This window comes from Cylas formicarius, unplaced genomic scaffold, assembly GCF_029955315.1.
Source record: "Cylas formicarius isolate icCylForm1 unplaced genomic scaffold, icCylForm1.1 PGA_scaffold_1__22_contigs__length_36826433, whole genome shotgun sequence".
NCBI lineage: Eukaryota > Metazoa > Arthropoda > Insecta > Coleoptera > Brentidae > Cylas > Cylas formicarius.
Genome location: NW_026844264.1, coordinates 32,857,002 through 32,880,998, shown reverse-complemented (window position 1 = coordinate 32,880,998; position 23,997 = coordinate 32,857,002). Strand labels below are relative to the sequence as shown.

The 23,997-nt window shown below is 42.1% G+C and overlaps 1 protein-coding gene across 1 annotated transcript; it reads left to right on the top strand.

The window, feature by feature from the left end:
• The first annotated feature begins 893 nt into the window (after nucleotides 1-893).
• On the top strand, nucleotides 894-23,389 carry LOC132697168 (cilia and flagella-associated protein 47-like). Its single transcript, XM_060662461.1, has 17 exons — nucleotides 894-1,015; nucleotides 1,075-1,089; nucleotides 1,136-1,306; nucleotides 2,960-3,117; nucleotides 3,406-3,595; nucleotides 4,244-4,531; nucleotides 4,948-5,051; nucleotides 6,619-6,722; nucleotides 6,777-6,824; nucleotides 8,043-8,679; nucleotides 10,433-10,772; nucleotides 12,021-13,134; nucleotides 15,732-16,785; nucleotides 18,064-18,414; nucleotides 20,001-20,636; nucleotides 21,729-22,330; nucleotides 23,080-23,389. The coding sequence occupies exons 1-17, from the start codon at nucleotides 977-979 to the stop codon at nucleotides 23,364-23,366; spliced, it is 6,138 nt and encodes a 2,045-aa protein (XP_060518444.1). The 5' UTR covers nucleotides 894-976; the 3' UTR covers nucleotides 23,367-23,389.
• Nucleotides 23,390-23,997: the final 608 nt, after the last annotated feature.

Below are 23,997 nucleotides of genomic sequence, written 5' to 3'. Positions count from 1 at the left end.
GAAATTTTCAACACGCAGAACTTTTCCTGTTATCGTCATTTGGACGAGACCAATTGTACGATTTACAAATATCCATGTCTCATCAGTATAAACAAAACAAAATTGAATGTTTTGACCTGCTATTTCTTAATTACACGATCTTAAAAAGTCCTCTCAAAGGCTCTATCCTTGGATGAATTTTCTTAAAATTTCAGTCTTTTTCTTTAAATAAACTACTTAGTGATCAATTTTAAAAGTAAAATAAACATAATATTTTAAAATTGTGTTTATTTCGTTGTTTATATGACATCTCCCTCTGTTCAACGTACACAGTTAAAAAGAGACAACAATAACAGAACCGATCGAAACGATAAAGGAATAGCTTTAATGACAACTAATATAGTATATTAGTTACTCACTCGTTTATTAAAAACTCGCTCCGCTGCCCTCCGCTCGTGTCAAATAAATTCGTGAGTCAAATGCCGTTTACCGCACTTGTTGCATACTTTTTCTACGACCGTTAGCTTTTGGGTCCATTTTCGCAAAACAACACGAATACATTCACTGACATGAACGTTAGAATTGACAAACGTCAAAATTCAAAGCGTGGGAAATATCTCCGAAAACGTCCGATTGCTCCCAAATCCGTGCCGTAAAATCCCGGAAATGTACGAAGTGGCCCGGATTCATGGGAAACGAAACTTACGTGGTAAAGTGACGCTTCCCGCACGCTAGATCGGTGGTTAATTAGATATTTTATAGATGGGAGTAGAGTTAAATAAACCTAACCTTAAAATGTCAAACTTCTCTATGAAAACGTTAGTCGCCAGGTAGCAGAACTAGTTTAAGAAAATCCCGAAATATAACGCAGCACTCGTATTGTTGACTCGCCCGGTACCTGTTTTTTAAAATATTGACAGTTGACGGGTAGACGTCAATTTAACCGTTATTATATACCAATTTATTATCAATTTCACGCGGGAAAGTGCCCATAGCAATGGCGGACTGCGTCACGCTGTTCGACGGGGATGCCCGGGTAAGCTACGGCGTTATTTTCCTCCCCCTCCCATGTCCCTCCGTTACGTTATCCCGTAGGACCACCAAGGCAGGGTAAGCGAGATCTCGCGGCGTCGCCATTTTCCCGACGATTGTTTAGGTGCCTTCGTGTGACGAGGAAGAGTCCATGGACCTGGGGGGCGTCGTCGTGACGCCCGGCGTCATGGTGTTTCGCGACGCTTACGACGGGAAAAGCTTCGATAGAGTGTTAACGGTCAGGAACGCGAGGAAGAGGGCCGTTTTCGTCAGACTGTTTCCGCCTACGTCCAAGGTATAAAACTAAAATTTAAGTATTAAGTTAAGAACCGAAGATCTACCGAAATTATTGATGGAATAAGATGGAACTGGACCGAAAATTTGCAAAATTAATCAATTCTGTAAAACAATACCCGACTCTATTGATAAGGGGCAACTTTTAATTCTATACGACTTTTTTGAAACAGGGGTTCCTAATATAATTACGTACCGAATTTTGGCGATATTGATATTTTAGTTTTGCAGTTAGTACGTCCAGTCTTAAACGAAACAAACCACTTGTCAGCTAACTATCGAAATTACCTAGGCGATTCCGAAATAAGGTCGTCAGTTCGATAGATCATAGGTCGCACTATACGTATCGTATACGTCTCGGGGTCTAGGTGACGCTTAGCCGCTTGTCGATCCTCTATGTACTAAACGAGAACACGAACCGAAACGATAACGAAAAAACAACGAACCGCAAATAACTGCTTAGAGAAAGCCTATAAAAAGATTGAAACGTGAGCAGAAGGAGTTACCGGAAATAGAAATCGACCAGCACTGTCCATCGAAGAATAAGATTTCATATCAACCTTACAAAAATCGAATACCTGAAAGTGGGAGAGGAGCCAACACTGCGCGAAGGAAGAAGAACACTCCGAGAAAGGCAAGACAACAATTTAATTGCTGCGCCGAATGTTAGCAATTTACATCAAAAGAAAGACGGACGATCGAGGTAATAGAGATGATTAGACGACGATAAATGCTTTTACAACAGACCCCGTCTTTAACTTTGCTTACTATTTATTACTCCAAACCCGCACTTTAAAGTATACCCTGCCGAGAAGAGCACTACCCGTAACCATTCCAGGACCTTCCTAGGAATTTATCTACCTGCACTAGCAAGCGGGATATAAGTATGTTTTCAATCTGTTTTCGCCGAACAACAAAGAAACATGTACATAAAAAATTCTTTATAAAAATGCTAATCATTTAAAACAATAGCATCCGAAGACAAATGGATCCATTCTTTTATTTCCTGACGTAGTTCGTCTTCTAAAGTGTCATTAGGTTCCACTACCATCTCCATTTCGTTTTCAAATTCTGCGTTGTTTTGCATGTCTTCTTCGTCTAAAAAATGTGTAGTTGTAAGATTCTAATAAATATTTATCTGTATTCTTAGTCCGTACCTTTATCAACAGAGATTATAATCTATAGTCCACACTACCGCTAGCTGGCGGAGGCAATTCTATTAGCTCTCACAATTAATTTAAAAAATACAAACTGCAAAAATCAAAGAATACAAGAACGCTCGAAAATCGTGTACATAAATAAGTAGTCGCATTCAACTTTCTATAAATATTTGTTACGGTTCACCTACTTTTTTTTACCACGGTCCTATGTAGGTCTGCGGTTAAGCAACTGTAAAATACTTAAAATACCAAAGCAATAAATGCACTATATTTTTGGTCGTACCATAACAGCATCGATAACATCTAAGCAAAACAGTTGTATTATTAGCAGTACAAAACAGAACTAGGGAGAAGTAACAACTGTGTGATTTGTTTGGAATACACCAAAATATAAGGATGAGTAATCCTTATTTTTGGGTCTATAAACAACCTCAATACCATATGAAACGGGAATTATACTAACCGACAATTTGATGTGCAAAATTCTATTGCAGGCGTTTAAAATGAAACCGCTGCTCTGTGCCAAACGTCTCCCGTGCGGTTTGAGCATCACTCGCAATGTGCGGTACCTCCACACCACTGCAACGACGGTGCTCCAGACCTCCATGTCGATCTACGTCGACAACCTACGTGTCAATTACGAGCTGCTCGTGTGAGTACACGCGAATGAGTTAAAATGGTACAAAAGCCAGTATTGTCAGCACCAGACCTAGACCTAGACCTAGACAAAGAACTGTTCTTTATGCAGAATTTAATGGAGAACATAAAAAAACTTACATTTTTTCATTGGAGTCACGGTAAACGAGTAAAACGCCCACCAACATGTTTGGGGGTGATTTTTCGGCATCAGTATTCAGGGTCCTACCGGGGATTCAGTATAAAACTTTCAAAACTTTCGAGATTTCTTCTGCTACAAACTCTAATTTGCTTACGCCATCAGTGTGCGGTGCTACGCGCGGCTTTGCCTAGAACCGAGGGTGTTGGACTTCGGCGAGATCGATGTCGGTCACGTGTCCGAAGCGAAAACCCTACGCTTGACGAACCGAGGTACGAAGAATGCCCAATTTTCGATCGACCTGGGCAGAAACGAATCGGAATTGAGCGTACGACCTTTGAAGGGGACGGTTCAGGTATTAAACAAGTTGATTTCACGAAACCGCGCCGTTTGCTCTTTGTAAATTTCCGTTTTTTGCTCATAACTCGGACACTCTGTTTTCCGGTTATTTTCTCGAATCTGGCGCGTCTTCCGTTTCGAATTTTTTTACTATCGGACATCCGTTTTCGAGAAAATCATAATTTTGTGATTCCGAAATGTTCAAAAATTTTTAAAAAGTAGTTAGCGGCTTTCGATTCCGCCTGGTTTCAATATGGGGATGGAAATAAAAACTCCTGCCTGAGCCTCAACTCGATAACTCGAAATTTGGGCAACTTACTTTGATTCGTAGCTATGTTCCGAGTGAATAACCCTTAATGGATGACAAAATCGCCGTCGATGTCTGAACGGTGCAATATTTTGCGAGCCATCAGCCGGAAGTAGTATGGAGGAAAATTTGAAGTAAGCATTTACAACCGTTCGAATGTTATCGGGCTTCAAATACTTTCCGAAGGTCCTATGCGGAAAACAGAGAACAGAGAAAATTCATCAACTTTTTTTTTTTCGATCTTTCGAGATCTAGCGACGATTTTAATGGATTTATTTGCAAAAGAGCAAATGTAATATGGCGTCAAAGCTGTGAATTGAAATTTTAAATAAAATCATTCGCACGGGGCATTTTCAGCCCCTGGAAACGAAGGCGATAACGGTCGAGGTGTTGGGCACCAGCCGGGGATATTTCGCGCAGGAGTTCTGGATCAAGGGGGAACCGCTCCATCGGGTCAAAGTGCAAGGCAGCTTCGTCGAGCCGAAACTCGCGCTCGACTTTCCCGCCACAGACCCCAGTTTCCTCATTTTGGCTTTTCCGAGGTCGTACGCGGGGACACGGCAACGTCGCAGCATCGTGTTCGCCAATCGGAGCTCGACGCGCGCATCGTTTTGCGTCGTCGCCATCACAAGAGACGAGACGATCGTAAGTCGCACGATATCGATTTCTTATCGAATCTGCTTTTTAAAAGCATTTTAATTAAAAAATTTTACATTGCCCGCCGGGTTACATCGTAAAGTTTTAATAGCTTGCTATTTCAGTTAATTTTTCCAAGTAATTTCCACCGCGTACTGTGATTCTATTTAAAAATCTTGCTGACGTTTCGCCCATCATCCTTTTGGCATCTCCAGAGCTTAACTCAACATATCCACTCGTATCGGTTTAAAGATTTATTTTTTTCTGGTCAACTCCCGTTCATCTTAACCCATCCCCCGTTTGTCTTAAAAATCTCTAAATACTTACTTTTATTGTTACTCTTTCGCGATGTCGCTTTATTGCGCAATTTCGTAGTGCACGCGTGATATTTACATAGTGCGTTACATCCGACGTTTCGTTTTCAGGCCTTTTCCGATGCGCGACGCAAATACGAAGAGTTCCGCGCATTCGACGCGTTTCCGACGCAAGGCAGGCTCCATCCGCGCCAGTGGTCCCTCGTCGAGTTTACGTAAGCGTACATTGCGTCTTGTGCGGTCTTTAATTTTACTTGCAATGCCACGAATGAAGAAGTAAAAGGCCGTTTCTCTAAAGTTAGGCAAAGATTGATTCTGGTTTCAAAGATATGATAAGTACAGTTGAGACCATAAAGCTTGAAGTTCAAGACAAAAAGAAGCCAACCGGAGTTCTAAATACCAGTAATTACGATGTATTGAGAGATGAAAAATGTAGGTTACTAACCCAACTGCGCTACTGGAAAGAAGAATTTACAAAATAATTAGTAAATAAGGAGATTATCTTATGGAAAACACCAGACGATCGCTCACACCACACCACAGCGAACCACCACATTTGTACGGCTTGCTGTTGGAAGAAGACATATAAAACAACGCTGAATTTGAAGACCAAGTGGAGATGGTAGTCGAACCTAATTACAATTTAGAAGACGAACTACCTCAGCAAATAAAAAAGCGGATAAATTTGTCTTTTGGTCCTGAACAACTTGTTTTGAATGTTTACAATTTTATAAGAAACTCAGAAGGGGAGCAGCAATGAAAACAAATGACATGACCAATGTTCCGAAGTCGACTGTAAGAAAAATTGTTGGAAATGAAGAGAAAAGTGAAAAAAAAAAACTCGCAATGGAGGGTGGATTATTTATATGCAATTGCAAAATTTCGAGAGCAAAATAGACCAATAACCAATGCCACTCACGACACAGTAAAAAAAAGGAATACTTGGAAAACGCATAATGCTGGGTCCAAAAATGGCTGGGCAGAAGATGCCTTATTTTTATCTGCCAAACACGTCAAAGATTCAAGTGCCAACCAAAACTAATGGCAAATATTGTTATTGTGTTATAGTGACTGTTATTGTGTATAAAGAATACTTTCTATATATTTTGAAGAGAGCTAAACGAAAATGCAACTTCTGGAATTATTAAAAACATTTTAATAAGGACTACAAGATCGATTCGATAGCACAACAAAACGGACAAGAATTCTTGAGATTACCTCCATATAGTTAACACGATCGAGATGATTTGATCTAAGTTGAAAAAATTTAGTACCATAAAAGTAATGCGGCAATAATTAGCTAAAATAAAAGCTGCTCTAACTGTGAAAAACGAGTTATAAAAGAAGATTGTATTTATAGGGCGGAGTTGAAAATTATACTAGGTGACGATAGTAGCGATAGTGATGATTTTTTAAGTGACTGATACTTTATTATTATTATATTTAATATTTTGTATATTAATACTGATACTATGTAGAAATGTAATGAAATAAAACGTAATAAATTGTTACTTTGTACTAATCTTTTTATGTACATGCTTCAAGAATTGCTCGGCGCAAATGATTGAAAACATATTTATATCCCGCTTGTTACTGTGCTCGGCAGGGCGTTCGATAAGGGGCTGCGGTTTTGGAGCAACAAACAGTAGGCAAAGTTAATCACGGGGTCGGTTGTAAACGCACTATATTTCTGGTCAAAGTATAACAACATCTTTAGGAATCTTGACCTGCTAGTTACGAAGGTTTTTATACAATGGAAGTGGACGTATTTTATTGTCGCAGGTACGAACCGCCGCGGCGTGCGAAGAACCCTCCCAATTACCACATCTGCCTCGTCCGCATCGACGTCGTAAAATGCTCGGTGGGTCACGCACCCGACACCAAAAGTACCACTCGGGAACCCATACCATCTTGCAATCGTTAAAGCAATCGTTTTCCAGGTGAACACGTCCTCGATCAGATCACGTCCGTCGCGTCCCCTCTATTGGGTAATTAGTAGTTAATTTTTAAGTCTAAAGAGACTAAATCATATATAACGTCGCTGTTGCACTTTCTTTCCTTGGATTCGGGATATTTTTTCATCCAAGACATGTGTCATCAAAGGTAAAATATCTTTGATGATCGTTTGTAATAGATGAGCAGTTATAGGGATTTATTCGTCTAAGATATTCTCGTTCGACGAAATGTCCACTTTCAAAAGCGTCAATTTCCAAACCGTTTGAAAAAGTTACTACGCCCAACTTGCAGATATCAACTGGGAATCTCGGTTTCTGTGTCACACAGTTACAATTTCTTATCGATTTCAATCAAATCGATTATTCCGCTACACCGAAAACGATACCATACCTACAGATAACAGTTTAAAACCTCTCTGATAGTTTCCTCTCCTATCAAATTCCAACCGAAATCGTCTTTTCCGCCAACCTACCGATGTCAACTTGGAACCTCACTTTCTGTGTCATACAATAACCTTTTTGCAGTCGATAGACAAAACCTTTCTTTGGCGATTTCGATCAGATTACAGTCAAATTGGCCATTTGCATCACACATTGCGTCGAAAACTACGTCGAACCTGCACACATCAACTCAGCATCTCAGTTTCTATATCATACGGTCACGTATTTCCTAGTCGACTTCAATAAGATTTTAGTCAAAATCAACTGATCCGCCACATATTATACTACATCAGCTTAAAACGGTCGAATCGGTAGCGTTGAAAGGATTACTTCACATTCGATTCTGGCTTTAACCTCCACGTAGTAGTCTAAGTCCCAAGATACTTTAATTTAGCTACTCGATGATTGGACAGCTCCAAGAATGGATAGTAGATGAGCGCCATGGTTTGATGACATCGGTTACTCACGATCATAAATAACCTAGATACAAACCTTCTATATTGTTGATGAATCGAACTTACTGACGTTTCGCCAATCATCCAGAACATTCGTAAATAGTATTACTTTAGGGTTTTTGGAAAAAAAACTAGAATAGACGTCGGTCTTCAGCAGCGAGGATGGATAGTCGATGAACTTCTTGTTTTGACGGCGTCGTCTATTCGCGAGAGTATAAAGAACCTAGTGGAGACTCTTTACAAATCTTCCATAATGAATCGAACTTACTGAAGTTTCGATAATCATCCAGAAGCTTTGTAAATAGTATTACTGTAGTTTATTTAAAAAAAAGACTGAGACGTCCGTCTTTCGCAGATGTTCCGTCGCAGATGGACTTCAACGGACGATACCGTACGGACGAGGTCGTTCTAATCGACGACTCCATAAGGGTGTGCCTCTACGGCGAAGTCGAGCCGCTTCTAGTGCGAGTGACGCCTGACGAAGTCGACTTGCGAGACTCGAAGGTTAACGAGACGCGTGTGGTCGCCGTGACCGTCGCGAACGACTCCAAACGCCTGGCGGTGCGTTGCGGCTACGTGAAACGCGCATGCGTCGAGGCCTTTCCGAGGGATTTCGACGTAGGCGCCGGCGCCGCCGTCGAAGTCGCGCTACGCGTGACGCCGACCAAAATGGGCGACGAGAGCGTCACCGTCGCGTTCGACGTGCGCTGCGTCGCGGATGAGCGCCGCGTCAAGCTGAAATCTGTCCATTGTCGGATCAAGTACCGAGGGACGTACAGTCCCGCAGCGAAAACGCCGTCGTTTTTGCCCGGGATCACGCCGCTAGTCGCTCACGAGGTCGGCTATCTGGTGGACGAAGTGACGTTCGATAGCGACGTCGCAAAACCGCGCCAGGCCGTCGTCGACAAGGGCTTTCGGAAGACAGACAACGCCCTTGTGGCGTTCCCCAACGATAGGCCGCGGAGCCTGCGCCCTTGGAGGTCGACGAAACCGTAGGTTCACATCGGTTTACACCCCATTCTATCGGGCTTAAATTACTAAATGGATAAGCTTCCGATTCTGCAATCAATAATATAAAATTTTGATAGGTCGCCATTTCTTTTAAATCAAAACCCTGTATTCGAAATAAATAAGAACTAAAAGTTCAGATTTTCACGAAATTATATATTTTGACATGGCAATTGTTTCGACAACACCGTGTCTTTATCAAATGTAATATTTACAAACTTCCTGGCTTCCAATAAATTTAATTTTCTACTTTTTGTGGCTGTACGTAAAATATCAAAATTGTCGTCAAAAATGAGTTTTTCTGTGTTTAAGTGTGTAGCATAATTAGAATCTAGACGACAACCTTATTTTATTTATTGTTGTTTTTTTTTTTTAAACGAACTGTCCAAAATCCCAAAAATCTGGTACCTACAGGTTGAAATGTCCTAAAATTATATTGACGGATTGACGGATTTAGTTTTATTTTATATTTCCAGAGTTTTTGCCGGCCTTGTTCTATGTAATCCCGATTTTATGAATCCCTATAAAAAGATATCAGGGGGAGTAAGATCTGGACTGCTAGGAAGCAAGAGTATTACTCCATTTTTCTTATCCAAACATGATATTTTTTTTTCAAATAGTCTCTTAAGTCTTCTACATTGTGACATGGTGCCCTCTCCTTCTAGCTTACTATATTTGGGATCACAGCAAGAGGTAACTCTTGGATATGTTCTTCTACTCTAAATCGAAGGAAATCGAAAAAAGAGGTTCCCAGAAGCCTAACCCCAATTGGTTGGAGACCATATTTTTTTAATTGGCAATATTTCGTGGGGATTTTCGCTTGACCAGAAATGTGTGTTTTTAAATTAGGCGGTGGCGCCGTATTAAATGTTAGATACGTAAACAGTATCTTCTTCACTGTCGGTCTTCATCTATGAGATGTTGAAATCCGCTGGATTTTACTTTTGCTTAAATTCATATTCCGGATGCAATCTCGGATAGAATTCGATAAATGCTCTGAAAAGAAATGTTTTGAAACTTAGTTTCTACAATTGAAATTAGTGCATTTTAATGTCAATACTAGCGACTGAAATTCCCACCTTGAATATATGACAATATATGAAGTGCTTCATCATCGTTACACAAAATTAGCGATATTTTAAAATCTGACAAAAATAGTCTTAACAATGTCGATCTGTCGATCAGATAAAATTATTCCACATTGAAATATTGAGATATTTCGATTTATTAGACCCGCATATCTTCACTCTCTGCCGCTGAAGTCCAACACCCCTTGAATTGAGTCCCTAGTACCCCCCGCTAGTGATGCGCCACTGATCGGTAGATGGATAGTCTGAGCACTGAGCACTTTTGGCTTTCAGGCCTAGATAGCCTTGACTGTCTGATGACCTCCGCCAATTTGAGCCACATTCTCGAGCTTATTCTCACGGAGGTCAAAGCATCGACGGACGCTGTCAATAAATTTAGCTCCCTTGATCAATCCTTAATGAAAATGGTCTCTTCTCTAAAACGACCGTTCGCTTGTTGAACTCCGACTGGAATCCTGCATCCGACTGGAATCCTGCAGTGTTCGAAGTGTTTTCGGAGCGCCAGCATTGAAGATGCCAAGTGAGATTTTGGCGAAACGTCTGCAGGATTCCAGTCGGATGCAGGATTCCAGTCGGAGTTCAACAAGCGAACGGATGATACCCCGGAATATAGTGTCATCACATTTTTCAAATAATATAAAATATCTAGGTGCCGCACAATATTCGCTAATCTGCCTCGCTGCGTCGCGACGTTCGACGAACGTTACGACCTCGAGCCCGACCACGCCGACGTCAAACGATCGAACGACGCTTATTACGATCGCTACATCAAAGAGCTGTCGGCTGCGCGCAGGAGGGTGACAGCTTCGAAAAATCAACCGCAAGAAGACTACGAGACGACCGACATCGCCCCCTGGCTGACTCAACCTCCGCCGAATTGGCCGTCGGCGCGTCGCGACGCCGCGATCGAGAAACCGACGCCGACGTCGCTGAACGCGTACGAGCTCCGCAACATCGTAGTGTCGCCGCGGTTCATCGATTTGGGGAAGGTACTTCGACCAAAAACGCGAAAAAAAGCGAACTGGATGAATAGTCAAACCGTTTCAGGTCATTTCATAGAATAATATGCATAATAATAAGTGTGGGTAAACGGCGTTGAGTGACTAGTTTATTTTGCACGAACGGTATATAATAAGAAAGGAAAAATATCAATCATTGAAAGCAGCAGAGAGTTCCGAAGGAAGAAAATATCTTGGCTGGGGAATATTAGACAGTGTACTAAGCCATACTGGCAAGCATCCATTTTTAAGGGCCCTTGCTCACCTGTTTTCCACGGTTGATCGAATTGTTTTACTCAAAGGTCGTCGCTAATACCTACACTTACTTACCTACACTCACTTACTACTTACACCAGCAATGCTTTATGATTTTTGGACCAGTAGTGAATCTGGTTTTGACGTTATATTTTTTATGAACTTTTTATATATGGTTTATTATTATATATTAGAGATATTAATCACTCAATCAATCACAAAATATACTTCGATTTAAACTTCCAAAGTACATTCAAAGTAACACACATATCAAAGTGTCTGAAGAAATAAAAGTTCAAAACCAGACAAGCCCAACATCTTCGAGCCTTCATAGATAAAATTACGAAAGCGCAAATCGCAACCTATTCGATAAAACTAACATTCTTGCATATCATCAATTCTTCTGACAACGAAAATTGGGAATATGGGAATATGGGAATAAGTCATCAGTCTTGCTAAAGAAATTAGGTACTATAAGATTATCTCCTATAATCCCTGTCCATACATTTAAAGAAAACCGGCGCTGTGTGGTTTTCAATGTTCTAGTGATGCATATTTCGAAAATTTACAATGCCATCACGACTGAATTTAGTGAACAAAATAACAATTTTTAACGGATCGTGACAATGATTTTTTCACATTTCCTTTTGTCCTGTTTGGTAAAATCACATTTACTGGTTAAATTTGAGCCGAGAATAAAAAAGTCGATTGGCCTACTTAAAATGAGAATAACAATTTTTGAGGAACTGTGATTCTGCTTAAATAAAAAAAGATTTCTGAAATCAGATCTGTGTGTAAAATACCAGCTGATTTGCGTTGCGGAAAATATTACGATTTCGAATTTTTGTCACATGACTTACAACCATTATTTTACCACTTTGAATATTTCCTCTAAGTTTCCGAACTCAACTGTATAGTTTAGTTGAGTTTAGCTCTGAAGAAACCAGCAGGAGGATTGCTGCTGGATTGAATTATCTTTCGTAGCTGGCTCTCGGCTACGCCCGTTCGGCCAGCCTGACCGTCCGAAACGGCAACGATTTCCCGGTGCGCGTCTCCCTCAAGGCGATGTACTCGACGCTGACGTTCCCGCGCGAAAGTTTCGCCGTCGCGGCTCACGCGTCCGTCGACGTGACTTTCGCTTACCGATCTCACTCGATGGGCAAACGCCACGTGCCGCTCTATGTCGTCGTCAATCTGTTCCACGTGTTCGAGGCGACCGTGCTCGCGCAAGTCATCGCCAGCACCGTCAAGTGCGTCACTAAAGAGATCTTCATCGATCCGACCGAGAAAGTCGCGTTCCTCGAACTCCGCAACCCGCTCAACAGCAACGTCCGTTTCGCCGTCGACACCAAGTACTTCCACCTGAAGGCGTTCCCTTCTGAGGGGACGATCCCGTCGCGGGCCAACATGGTGTGCACGGTGACGTTTCGACCCGGTATCGGATACCTGCCCCTCAAGGAGATCACTGTCATCTCGGAGAGCGGCGCCAAGGAGCTGGTGGAGGTGTACTTTGGCTACGAAAAGGCGCCGATCGGGCTCAGCGTCGAAGAGATCGCGTTCGAGCACGTGCCGATCAACGTGACCGTCGTCAGGGAGTTCGTCGTGAGGAACGACGGCAACCTGCTGATACAGTTTAGCGTGGAAGAGGAGGGGCTGATGCCGGAGCTGACGGTCAGCCCGACGAAGGCGCTCGTCAACCCCAAGGGCGAAATCATTGTCGCGGTCGCCGCGTTGTTCCGCTACGCGGCTGAGTTCTGTTGCCCGCTGAAGATGGTTTTTCAGCACGAGTACTCGGCGACCGTCCGCGTGTCCGGCAACGTCGTCTGTCCGGAGGTCGCGTTCGAGCCGCAGATGATCAAGATGGAGAAGATACCGGCGGGGGCGGTCGCCTCGTACCCGTTCAAGATGACGAACCGTTCGGCGGTTAGGACGACGGTAACTTTCCCGTTGGACGATCTGGAGGCGTTCGCTGTGCACAGCCGGACCGGCGAGCCCCTGGACGCGCCCGTCGAACTCGAACCGGACGAGTCGAGGACCCTGAGCGTCGTGTTCAAACCGATGGAGCCGGCCGCATTCTGCGTCTACCTGCCCTACGTGCGTAAGTGCTTGATTGAAACTGAAGAAGCCATCAGGATGATTGGCGAAACGTCAGCAATTTCTACTTATGATGATTTGACAGTTTAAAAAGTTAGTAACGAATTAGTAAAAGTGAGAAAATTAATATCGATGGGTCCAGCACTGCTTTTCGCCACCAAACTTCAACATTCGCATTGGCAAAAGCAGTTGAAATGTGTTCAAATATAGATGCAATTGAACAGTTAACCGTATACTGACTCGGTTGATGAGATAAACGCTCTCGAATCAGTTCGCCAAAGAGAAATACAGGAAGGAATGAAACTGTAATAAATAAAAATGAAAAGCGTCATATAGCAAATAAAATCTAAAATGAAATCGCTTCAGAACAACTTTGACTTCTTCCATATTACTCGGAATTGTAGTAAAAAGGCATGAGACCACCGTTGAAGCGATCCTGCAATAGGGTATAAAAACACTGTAAAAAAAATCAAAATAAGACAGTAGGAAGCTATTATTCCTCCCAAGTCCAACGCCTGACTAAAAACACGATGACAAATATTTATGATTTGAAATGATTCGATTTTCTTATAACAAACTTTCGAAAACGAACGGTATTTTTCAATTTAAATCTTCGCGATTTTGGGTGATGCGTTCGATCCTCACTTTCTACCTTATCGGGACGATACTATTAAAATTAGTATATTCAATATAATTTTAAAACGATTTAGCATGTATAGGCTTTAAAAAAAATTGTTCTCCTCGTGTAACGGTCCCTGCGATTGCAAACTTACATTTTAATACTAATTAATAATAACGTTTTTATGGTTAAGTAGTCGTTATTTACGCACTTTTGCTTGTCATTATGTATATCTAATTACGTTTGGTTTTAGGCAAAACTGGTGTGTTGAAAATATTCAATCGATTGAATAAATCTTTATTATTATCATTAATAATAATAATAATAATAATAATAATAATAATATACTTTATTCAGGTAATTTCGACAAGAAAAATTACAAGAAAAGGCAAGAGTGCAGCGCCCAGACGTATCTGCTTGCTGATTTCTACACTTATCCTTACACATTACATCACACCATGGTTTTAATTAATGTTTACAATTTACAATACGTTAAGTACCCACTTAATTATATAACAGAATGAGAAACCTAAACCTATCTCTCTAAATAAAAAAACTATTAGCTAAAGTACCGTAAGTACCACAATTTTTTAAAGAATTCTAGCAGTGCACATTGGTTAGATTCTTCCTGCGCTCTGTAACTTCTCAATGTTTTTTTTCATTTTTTCCTCTTTAAAATCTAGAACATAACTATGTTTTTAGTTTATTTGGAAAAGAATTTATTGTCGCATTCTGAACGGAATAGGGCAGGTCAATATATGGTTTAGCCAAGTCGTAACTGAAAGATCTTTCAAATATATCAGATCGGTGACGAGGACTTATGACCCCTTTAAATCTTAGATTTAAGCTATTCACGTCTGTTCTAAAAGTTATTTTTTCCGAGAGGTATTCCGGCTATTTTGTCTTAATTATTTTGATATAAAGACAGCAGCGATGGATCAAGCGCCGCGTCTTCATATTCGTCCAACCCGCTTCCTTCAGCTTGTAGCTGATAGGTGTTCAGCGGCGGATGCCGTAAGTAAACCTCGAGCAGCATTTTTGAATTTTTTTAATACGTTGGGACGAATTAGCTGTCAAACAAGGCCCATATACGACATCACAGTGATTAAAGACGGAGAGAACAAGAGTATCGCATAAGGTTTTTTTAAGATTTCGAGTTAGAATATGCCTTGAGCTATACAACCCTTTTAAACGGCCAATAGCCCTTTGCGTACAAGTCGAAATATGCTTTTCAAAGCGAAGTTTTGTATCTAAAAGTAATCCCAATTTTTTTGCCTCGTTTTGAAGAGGAAGAGTAATATTGTTTATTTTTATGATTACTTCAGAAGCAAGACGCTTAACATCCACCGGCCGACCAAAAAACATTACAGAAGATTTTGTTGAAAAGCAAACCGTGATCTCTGGAAATTCTGTCAATTCGTTCAAGGTCACTGTTGATATTTTGGCACTCAAGCTGCAATCTAGAGGGGTCAAAAACATGGTAAAACTGTTTGTCATCATCATATGATTGTCCTTTGCAATGTTTGAGATAATCTAATAATTTTGTTGTGAAAATAATAAACAGAACAGGAGCTAAAATTGAACCTTGAGGAACTCCACTTCTTATGTCTAGGCAAGCAGACTCGACCCCGTTCAGGACCACCTTTTGCTTTCTCCCTTTTAAGTAATATTTAATTAAATTTACGGATGCCTCCCCAAAACCTAAGTATTTAAGAATAGTGAGTAGAATATTGTGACTAATGGTATCAAAAGTCTTAGAACAATCGAGTAGAACCAACACAGCGCACTTACCTTCATCAATTCGTCTGATGATGTCATCTGTCACATTAAGAAGCGCTGTAGCATAACTGTGTCCCCTCCTAAAACCGGCTTGTGTTTTGTCAATTAGTTTCTCCTTTTCAACATAACTTGAAGAAACGAAATTAAACTTGCCGTATCTGCTTATATTAATTACACTACGTAACATATTTCTCGCACTGTAGTGAACGGTCTGATCGGGCCGCCGGAGTTGAACCGGCCGGAGTCGCTGCTCGCCAAGACGCATTTTCGCTCGACGATGACGACGACGGACAGGTTCTCGAAGGCGTCGGCGCCGGAAAGGATAGGCACCTTGAAGATTCTATGCGCGGCGTCGTCGCCATGGCTCGTTTTTAACGCGCTAGACGTGTCGTTCGGGCCGGGCGACGTGCCCCGCGTCTTCGAGATGGTCAACGTCGCCGAACGGCGTCTCCAGGTGTCTCTCGATGCTGGCGCCCTGAGAGACTTCACGATCGAAGCGTCGCCGTCGCCGTTTGCCTTGGACCCGGACGACCGAGCCTCGGTGACTGTAACGTACGTACCACGCGACTTCGGCGACGCGACCGAGAGACTCGCGATATTCGTCGGAGACGACTTGACTTCCTTGAACTACTTGACGCTGCGGGGACGCAACCCGCGACCCGCGCTCTTGTGCGACGTCGCCGCCGTTTACCTGCCGGCGATTGCGAACGACGCGACGGCGGAGACGACGGTCGTCGTCGGTTTCGACCCGCACCTTGGTTGCGAGCGGGTGACGTGCGAGTCGGGCGACTCGTGTTTGCGAGTGACAAGCGAGCGAAACGACGCGCGTCGCTACAGGATCACGTTCGAGCCGCGGGGCGTCGATCGCAGGATCGAATCGCACGTGAAGTTCTCCTGTGGATGTTGGACTACTTGCGTCGTCGTCAACGCCTGCTCGGACAGCTGCACGCTGATCAATTTCGCGTCGTCGCTGGACGCAGCATCGACGACCACGTATCCGTATTTCCCGGAAAAGGACGACGCGTCTTTCTATGCGCGACGCATGACGTCGGTCGTGCCGGTGATCGAACGGTGGCTCTACAGTCAGGGGTTCTTTTGCCGGAATTATTGCCGGGTGCCGGAGGACATCGCGCGATTTCCGGTCCGGACCGGCGGCGGAAAGAGGGACGCCAAGGCGAGACCGCCGCCGCGACTGCCTCTCGTCCAGCTGCTCGTCAACCTGATGGATGCTTCGATCTTGAAGTATATCGATTCCGGGTAAGACGCCAAATCTGGAAAAAGATCCGAGAGATTCTTACAAACGGGTCTCATTGCCAACTTCATTTATGGAACGCAAGCTTTAAACTGTTATTGAAGCTTCCTCTCTATCAGAATCCGTGAAAAAGTCTGTCAATCCTCATAACTGCAAAATTGATCGCCTCTACGGACTGTCTAAGATTCAAAAACCACGGTTGCCCCTTCAATCTCTTGTTGCAGAGAAAATCGATAGTTTGGTACTTAATTCCTTTCATTGTATTTAACAATTGAAAAGCATTATATTAGATCCACAGGATATCCTGGTTAGTTTCGACGTAGAAGTCCCGATTCCTGAAACTTTCAATATTATTTCAGGTATATTACTATTCGGGAATCTGGAACCAAGCAATCTCGTCTTAGTTGAAATAGGGTTCTCTGGGACATATTTGTCTTATAACGGGTAAATTTTTAAACGTCGGGAACAACATTATCACGAGTTATTATATGGAAGTCTTGGACCTCATCATCAACAATGCCTGCTAGATGTTTTTAGTCATTTTAAACTTTATGCACCCTAACATACGTTTTGAATTGAAAACTCACGTTGGGTCATTCTGTTTACAGAAACCCTACGCAAACAGACAAAAACACTCATGTGTTGTCACATCACCATCCGAACCAAAAATTTTTCTCTTAACGAAAAATCCGACAGTCCTTAGAAATCTATAAGCAACCAAACAATCTGAACTGCGCCTCAGTTCTTTACCTTTTACCAAATATCTGAATCAGTCATCCGCCGACTCAAACAAAAAAATAAGCAGATACAGAGTAAAATGCATTAACTGACGCAACAGGAATCCGAAAGAAAAAGGAATCCTTGTGGAAGTTTCGAAATTGAAATTAACAATAGTTTATTTGACATGAGCGGAGCGAGTTTTTAATAAACTAGTGAGTTAAAAAGTTTACCGAACGTGTTGCATACTACACTTTTTTTACGACCGTTAGTTTTTGGGTATATTTTCGCAAAACAACACGAATAACCGTTAACCGTTAACCGTTTTCTTCGGCAAATATTTTCAAGCTCGTCTTTCTTCTTCAGATTGAAATGTTTCATCTATGATTATTGTTATCTTAGTCGAAATCAGTTTCGTACTTTTACATCCCGACATATGTTTGCAATACCCAAAAAGAGCATTTCTACGTCCATAAAAGGAAATCTCTTTTAGAAAAGGTTAACAACGACAAATATCTGGGCTAGTAAAACTCGAGTAAATTTTTTTGTTCGTATAATCTATATAGTTCGACGCCAGGCGAATCGCTCGACGACCTGGTGCTGCACAACTACACCACTTATCGCGACACGATATCGTTCCTGAAGAGCCAGAAGGTTTGGGTGCCGGGCCTCAGACCGGAACATCTGTTACCGTACAGCGAATACCGCCACTTTCGAACCTCCTTCGTCGACAAGGAACGACCTTCGTCACCGGAACCCGAGCTTTCTGAAGGCGATTTCTACCTGTTCAGCAAACAGAAATGGATCGAACTGTTTTTCCACCTCTACAAGACGCTCGTGCTGGAACGGGCGGTTGAGTTGCGGGCGACGCCATCTTGCGTCGACTTCGCGGCGTATCGCGAACGTGAGGCAAACAGGTTGGCAGGAATGGTTAACGAACAACAAAAACAACTGAATAAGATTTAATTTTTGTAAAGTTTTGGAATAGTGACCAGAGTTTTTAACGGCATATACTTCTTATGTTCCCCGCTATTAACGCGATGGTTTCAGTTTTTCAAGTCGAAAGTGTTTATGCAAGTTCCGATCAGATTCATTTAAAAAAATTTGCAAATAAACGATGGAAATAACTAGAGAAGCTCCCATCCAATTCATCCTAAAGATGTCCAATGGTATTCAGGTCTTGGATGCGTGTTTCGGTTTATTGAACTGATGAAGTCGCCATCACAATGGCGTCCATTCTACTGCTGCATTGTCTCCAACGTCCCCAATGGATGATTCGTCCTGTTTCACCTATCGAACTCTAGCTACTTTCTAGTTTTAATTTAAGAATTAATAACACATGGTGACCACACAATGAATAATTTTACCACCAGTTAAATACATATTTCTTAAAAACTTGAAAATTTAGAAAATTAACGATGTCTCGTAGAATTACGCAGAACATTAAAATAAAGAAACAAAATAAAATATACTACACAATCTAAACAGTGTAACATTTATATACTGTTAATTGATATGTGCACCTTTTTACCGAAAATTAATTCTTTATTTTTTATTTATTAGTTTATAGATAATAATAGTAATAATAATAAACAATTAAGCACTATGTACGCGAAATATACCGCCGTTGCGTAAAAGTGACTTAAATAATTTCCAAAGATATATTTCGCTGCCTATTCGAGTATTTTGTAAACTGCTCAGCAATAAAAATAAAATTGCTTCGCTTGACTGACTTTAGAATAAACATTCTTAAAAAATTATAACTATTCCTTTTATTATCCAATGATCAGTCTTTCGTAACCACTTTAATTGCAGTTGGAATTTATGGATGCAACGATGTCTTTTTCATATAATTGTAGGCGGTAGACAATAATTCAGTAGAAATACTAAGAGAATATCGAAATTCCATTGTCTTCATTTTTTGGTTACACAACGTTGCGGGCACTACCAGTTATCACGATGCGACGATATCTTCATCACGTGGAACGGAACCGATAGACGTCTAGATTATTTTCTCAATCATCTTAATTCTTTGGGACCGCCCATTAAATTTACCGTTGAGAAAGAGAATGGCTGCCTATCGTTTCTACAGATCCTAGTAGTTCTATCAGCACCTGCACATACCGGGCAGTATTTTATTTTCGAGTTTAACCACTCTGAAGCAACCAAACTAGGATTCTTCGAAACACACTGCGAAAAAGCAATTACAATATGCAGTGACGACGCATCGCTCGAAGTAGAATTAACCAGTATTAAAAAGGATTTGCTTCATAACAAAACAAAACATCAATTTCATCTGGGTTCTCCACAAGGAACTATATTGGAAAAAGCGCAAGTCTAAGGAAAACAATAGAAACATCTGAAGCAACCCAAACGTGGAGAAATTGGTCGACACTTGATAACGGGAAGCGTTGTGCAATGGAAGTTCGACAATTTCTTATGGCTTTTTCGATGCATTACGTCGTTGTAAAACATCAATCATCGATAGACGTTCTGATCGCAGGTTTCGCGACTCGCACCCCTGCGAAACGACGCTCCTGCTGTGGCTCGAGTATCACTACGAGCGCGAGAAACGCACCTTGTGGGGCGCCGCGGCGCCGGACACACCGCGTCGGCTCCACGCGTTTCGCGAAGCGTACGACAGCGGCCCTTTAGCCACCGTCACGATAGCGTACTGCCCGTACCTGGCCGATCGCCTGGGCGACCTCTACGTCGCGCCGAAGAACGAGGCGGAACTGACGCACAACGCGTGTCGCGTCGTCCAAGCGTGGAAATCACTGAACCTGTCGTTCGACATTCACCCCAGCGCCATCGTCAAGGCGTACGCGGTCAAGATCCTGCTGATCGTCACGTATCTTTACGACGTTCTGCCCTCGTTTCATCCGGAGCAAACGGTCACGATCGAAGCGCCGCTGTCCGGGCGCGGTTTCCACGATTTGCAGCTGCGCAACTGCGGCGACGCTACCGTCCAGTATAGAGCGATATTCTTCGGGAACGGCGCCGGGAGATTCGGCGTCGACAACGTCGAGATTCAGATCGTACGGAGGGGTCGGAAGCGTGTCCGGGTGACGTACGCGGCGACGGAGATGTTGCCCGTGCGCGCGACGCTCGTACTATCTGGCGAGTCGTCCGGTTACAGGTATATTTCGACCATAATTATAGTACTTTTACAACCAACCAACTTTGCCTACTGTTTGTTCCTCCAAAACCGCAAAAACCGTAACGATCCCAGGACCGTCCTAGGAATTTATCTACCTACACTAACAAGCGGGATATAACTATGTTTTCAATCTTTTTCGGCGAGCAACTCTTGAAACATGTACATAAAAAAAATAGTACACAGTAACAATTTATTAAGTTTTATGCCAATCGTTTTTATTGCTTACTTGCCCTTCTGAATAAAACTGTAAACATTAAAAACAATTTGTTTAGCATCTTCGCCTTCGTCGTCGTATGCGTTGTTTTCGGTGTATTCTTCTAACCGGGGAACATTCTCCACATTTTAAACTATTAAAAAACAGGAACCCCACTGTTGTGGGGTGTTTCCCTCAATCTTGCCCTGAATGATCAAACGCTGGATCGTAACATGGCCCAGGTATGAGAGTTTCTTGGAATATTTTCTCCTAGTATAAATTGAAAAGCAATGGTGATAGACTCTTTTAATTGAGACGCTTTCAGTCATATCATTTCCTTTTTTCACATTTGCCGTTTCGTGCCAGTAGAGGTGGCAATGATTCTCAAGTCCTTGTCGTCAATTATTGTTGTTTTTAGTAGTCGAATCAATTTTCCGCGTTGCACTCTGTCAAACGCTTTCTCGAAGTCGCATTTCATACCTAGAGTTAGAACTTGAATGCTGAACAGAGCATCCATTGAGTATCTATGGAAATTTTAAGACATGACTCATCAGATCAATGGTGCTGTGTTCATTGTAATTTCTAGCCATTTCTGATTTAGGAATCGCGATAAACTAATGACTTCAATCACTCTCTCCATATCTTAGGTATTCTGAAACCTTACAGTTTAAAATAAAGGTAGTATTGTTTTATAAACGGGAGTGCAATGTTACGTCTAAATTTCTTGACTGTCACATAGCGAAACGTATCTGGAAAATTTTAACAAGAATATTTGACCGCGCAACGACGTCCGGAAGGTAACTTTCAAGGTGTTTTAAAATTTACGTCATCAGTGTGTGAAGTCGTCAACGAACAATAACCAATAATTGACAACGTAGGTACGCGAAAAGTACCGCGTTCGTAATCGTCGGAGTGCCGAGCGTCGCGAACTGTCAGGAGATCAACCTGGTGGCGGACGTCTACAGAGCTACTGCGAGGAACCTCCAGGTGGTGAGCCCTTACGTGGGCGTCGAGTATGTCGCCGACGTGCGCGAGTGTCACGGCGCTCCGTCGACGCCATCCGATCTTCGTTCCGTGCGCGAAATCAACGCGAGTAACCTCCCCAGAGAGGTGAATGTGGTGCACGACAGTTGCGAGTTTGGCGCGAAAAAATCCTCCGGGAGTGTGCGACTGCGCTTGTGTTTCCTGTCACCTGGCCGCTTCTCGTTTTACCTGTTTTTCTGTTGTCGTGGCGTAGGCGACTTCTGTGTTGTCGTGAACGTCACGGCGCAAATCGATGCGCGCACCCACTGCGAGACAGTGCCGGTCGCTGCTCCGCAGCTAAACACCTGCGTCTGCGACGCCGCCATTAGCGCGCGCTGTCCCAGGAGTTTGAGGGTCGCCGTGCCCAGCAGGAACAACCTATTAGCGGGCGGGCTGCGTTCGTTACTTAGGATGTGCCTGCCCGAGAAGTACCGCACGTTTTGGGACAAACACGCCGGTTAGTCCCCTTTCGAATCGAACGACACGGTGTTGTCGAAACAATTATGTCAAAATAAATAATTTCGTGAAAATATGAACTTTTAGTTCTTATTTATGTTAATAAATGGATTTTCATCAAGTAAGAGTCACCTCAGTTCAATCTTTCAAAATTATTTCATGTTTAAAAGTTTGCAAACATGACCAAAACAAAATTTCGTCAATTGTTTTGTTCGAAGGAAAATTTTGATTAAACCAATTGTTCCTAATTTTAACAAATTGTTATCGTCATTATCCAAGCTTTATAAAAGTTCATTTCATTTTTAATTTTTAACCTCCCAGTATTTGGAAATTTTATGTTTATATTTAAACGACCTGGCAAATGCGACCCTTGAATGTCAATAGAAAATGAAAACAAGGAACCCAGAAATGTCACAACAAAACTAAATCTGAGACTGTAGTTCATACTTCTGGTTCTCGAAATATTTGTTTAACTTCTAATGTTTTCCGTAGTTTACTACTGACCTAAGTCGTTTTTTCTCCCAGACGTTTCTTTTTAAGGTTTCTGGTTTTAGGAGTTTAAGCGACGACCTTTTGCATTCGCGGTCTTAATTTCATTTAGGTATTTCAAACCGTCACGGAATTTGAATACCAAGATCTATGGTATAATCCGTCGCTGTCCTCGGTTTCCCCGATTGAGAGGTTTCACAAGATAGAGCCGTATTGGTTTTTATTTAAAAAAAATCAACGGACCTTTTTTTTTTTTGGCAGACACCCCGCTACTGTTCCGCATCCTCAAGTTTTACGTCAACCTATTCCCCGACAGCTTGCTGATGTCTTCGTCGATATTCTCGGACAGCGGCGTGTACGTGGTCGCTCCGGATCCACATTTCACGTCGCAAAATGCCACGTTGGAAGTCAAGGATGTCACCTCGGAGGATACAATGGATTTGGTGATACACTGGGAAGCCGAACTGCCCCTTGTAGAGCAGATTTTGGAATTGCGCAACACGAACAACAAGGAAGTCCGATACTACAAACTCGTCGTGACTCAATGAAGCTTTCCTGACCAATAAATCGATTTTACGAGTACGGCCCTGTCGTTTTTTTGCTCTTTTAATACACCTCCGCCACTCCAACTAAATTTCGGCGCTTACGTAGCTATGCAACGTTGCCGCCCATTCGAAAAAGTAGCATTTGCGATAATACTTTGGGCGAGACACACACTTTCATGTATTTTAACGAATAATGCCGAAGGTCTCTTAAAATAGTTTTAAAAATTTCATTTCCTCAAACGGAACACTCTGTATTTTATCGGCTATTCTGGAAGGCGAACGACAGCCCTTGTAAAAATCGAACTATTCAATGCACCATGAGCACAAACCGTTCCAGTGTTGATGTTGTTATGCGAAAATGTAGGTCCTGCTTTATTATACAAAATTCGTTATTGAAAATACAGAAAAGATATTCCAGAACCTGAAATTCTCAACAGAAAATTCCTAACCTGTAGTGTTTAATCAATTTGATTGTTTGGATTTTTTGACAGATCTCCGCGGAAACGGATAATTTTTTTTTGGCGGAAACCGGACAACAAAATCAATTTTCCTTGGTTATAAACTACTGGAGTGCAATTTTCCTCTTAAATACTCCACGAGGTCGAATTAAATCCTGATTTTTTTTCTACTCCTA

Bases quoted from the DNA above. Each gene is read 5' to 3' on its own strand.
- LOC132697168 (XM_060662461.1), top strand. From the start codon at position 977: ATGGCGGACTGCGTCACGCTGTTCGACGGGGATGCCCGG. The intron at 6,723-6,776 runs GTACCACTCGGG...ATCGTTTTCCAG, and splicing joins TCACGCACCCGACACCAAAA to GTGAACACGTCCTCGATCAG. The intron at 22,331-23,079 runs GTTAGTCCCCTT...TTTTTTTGGCAG, and splicing joins GTTTTGGGACAAACACGCCG to ACACCCCGCTACTGTTCCGC.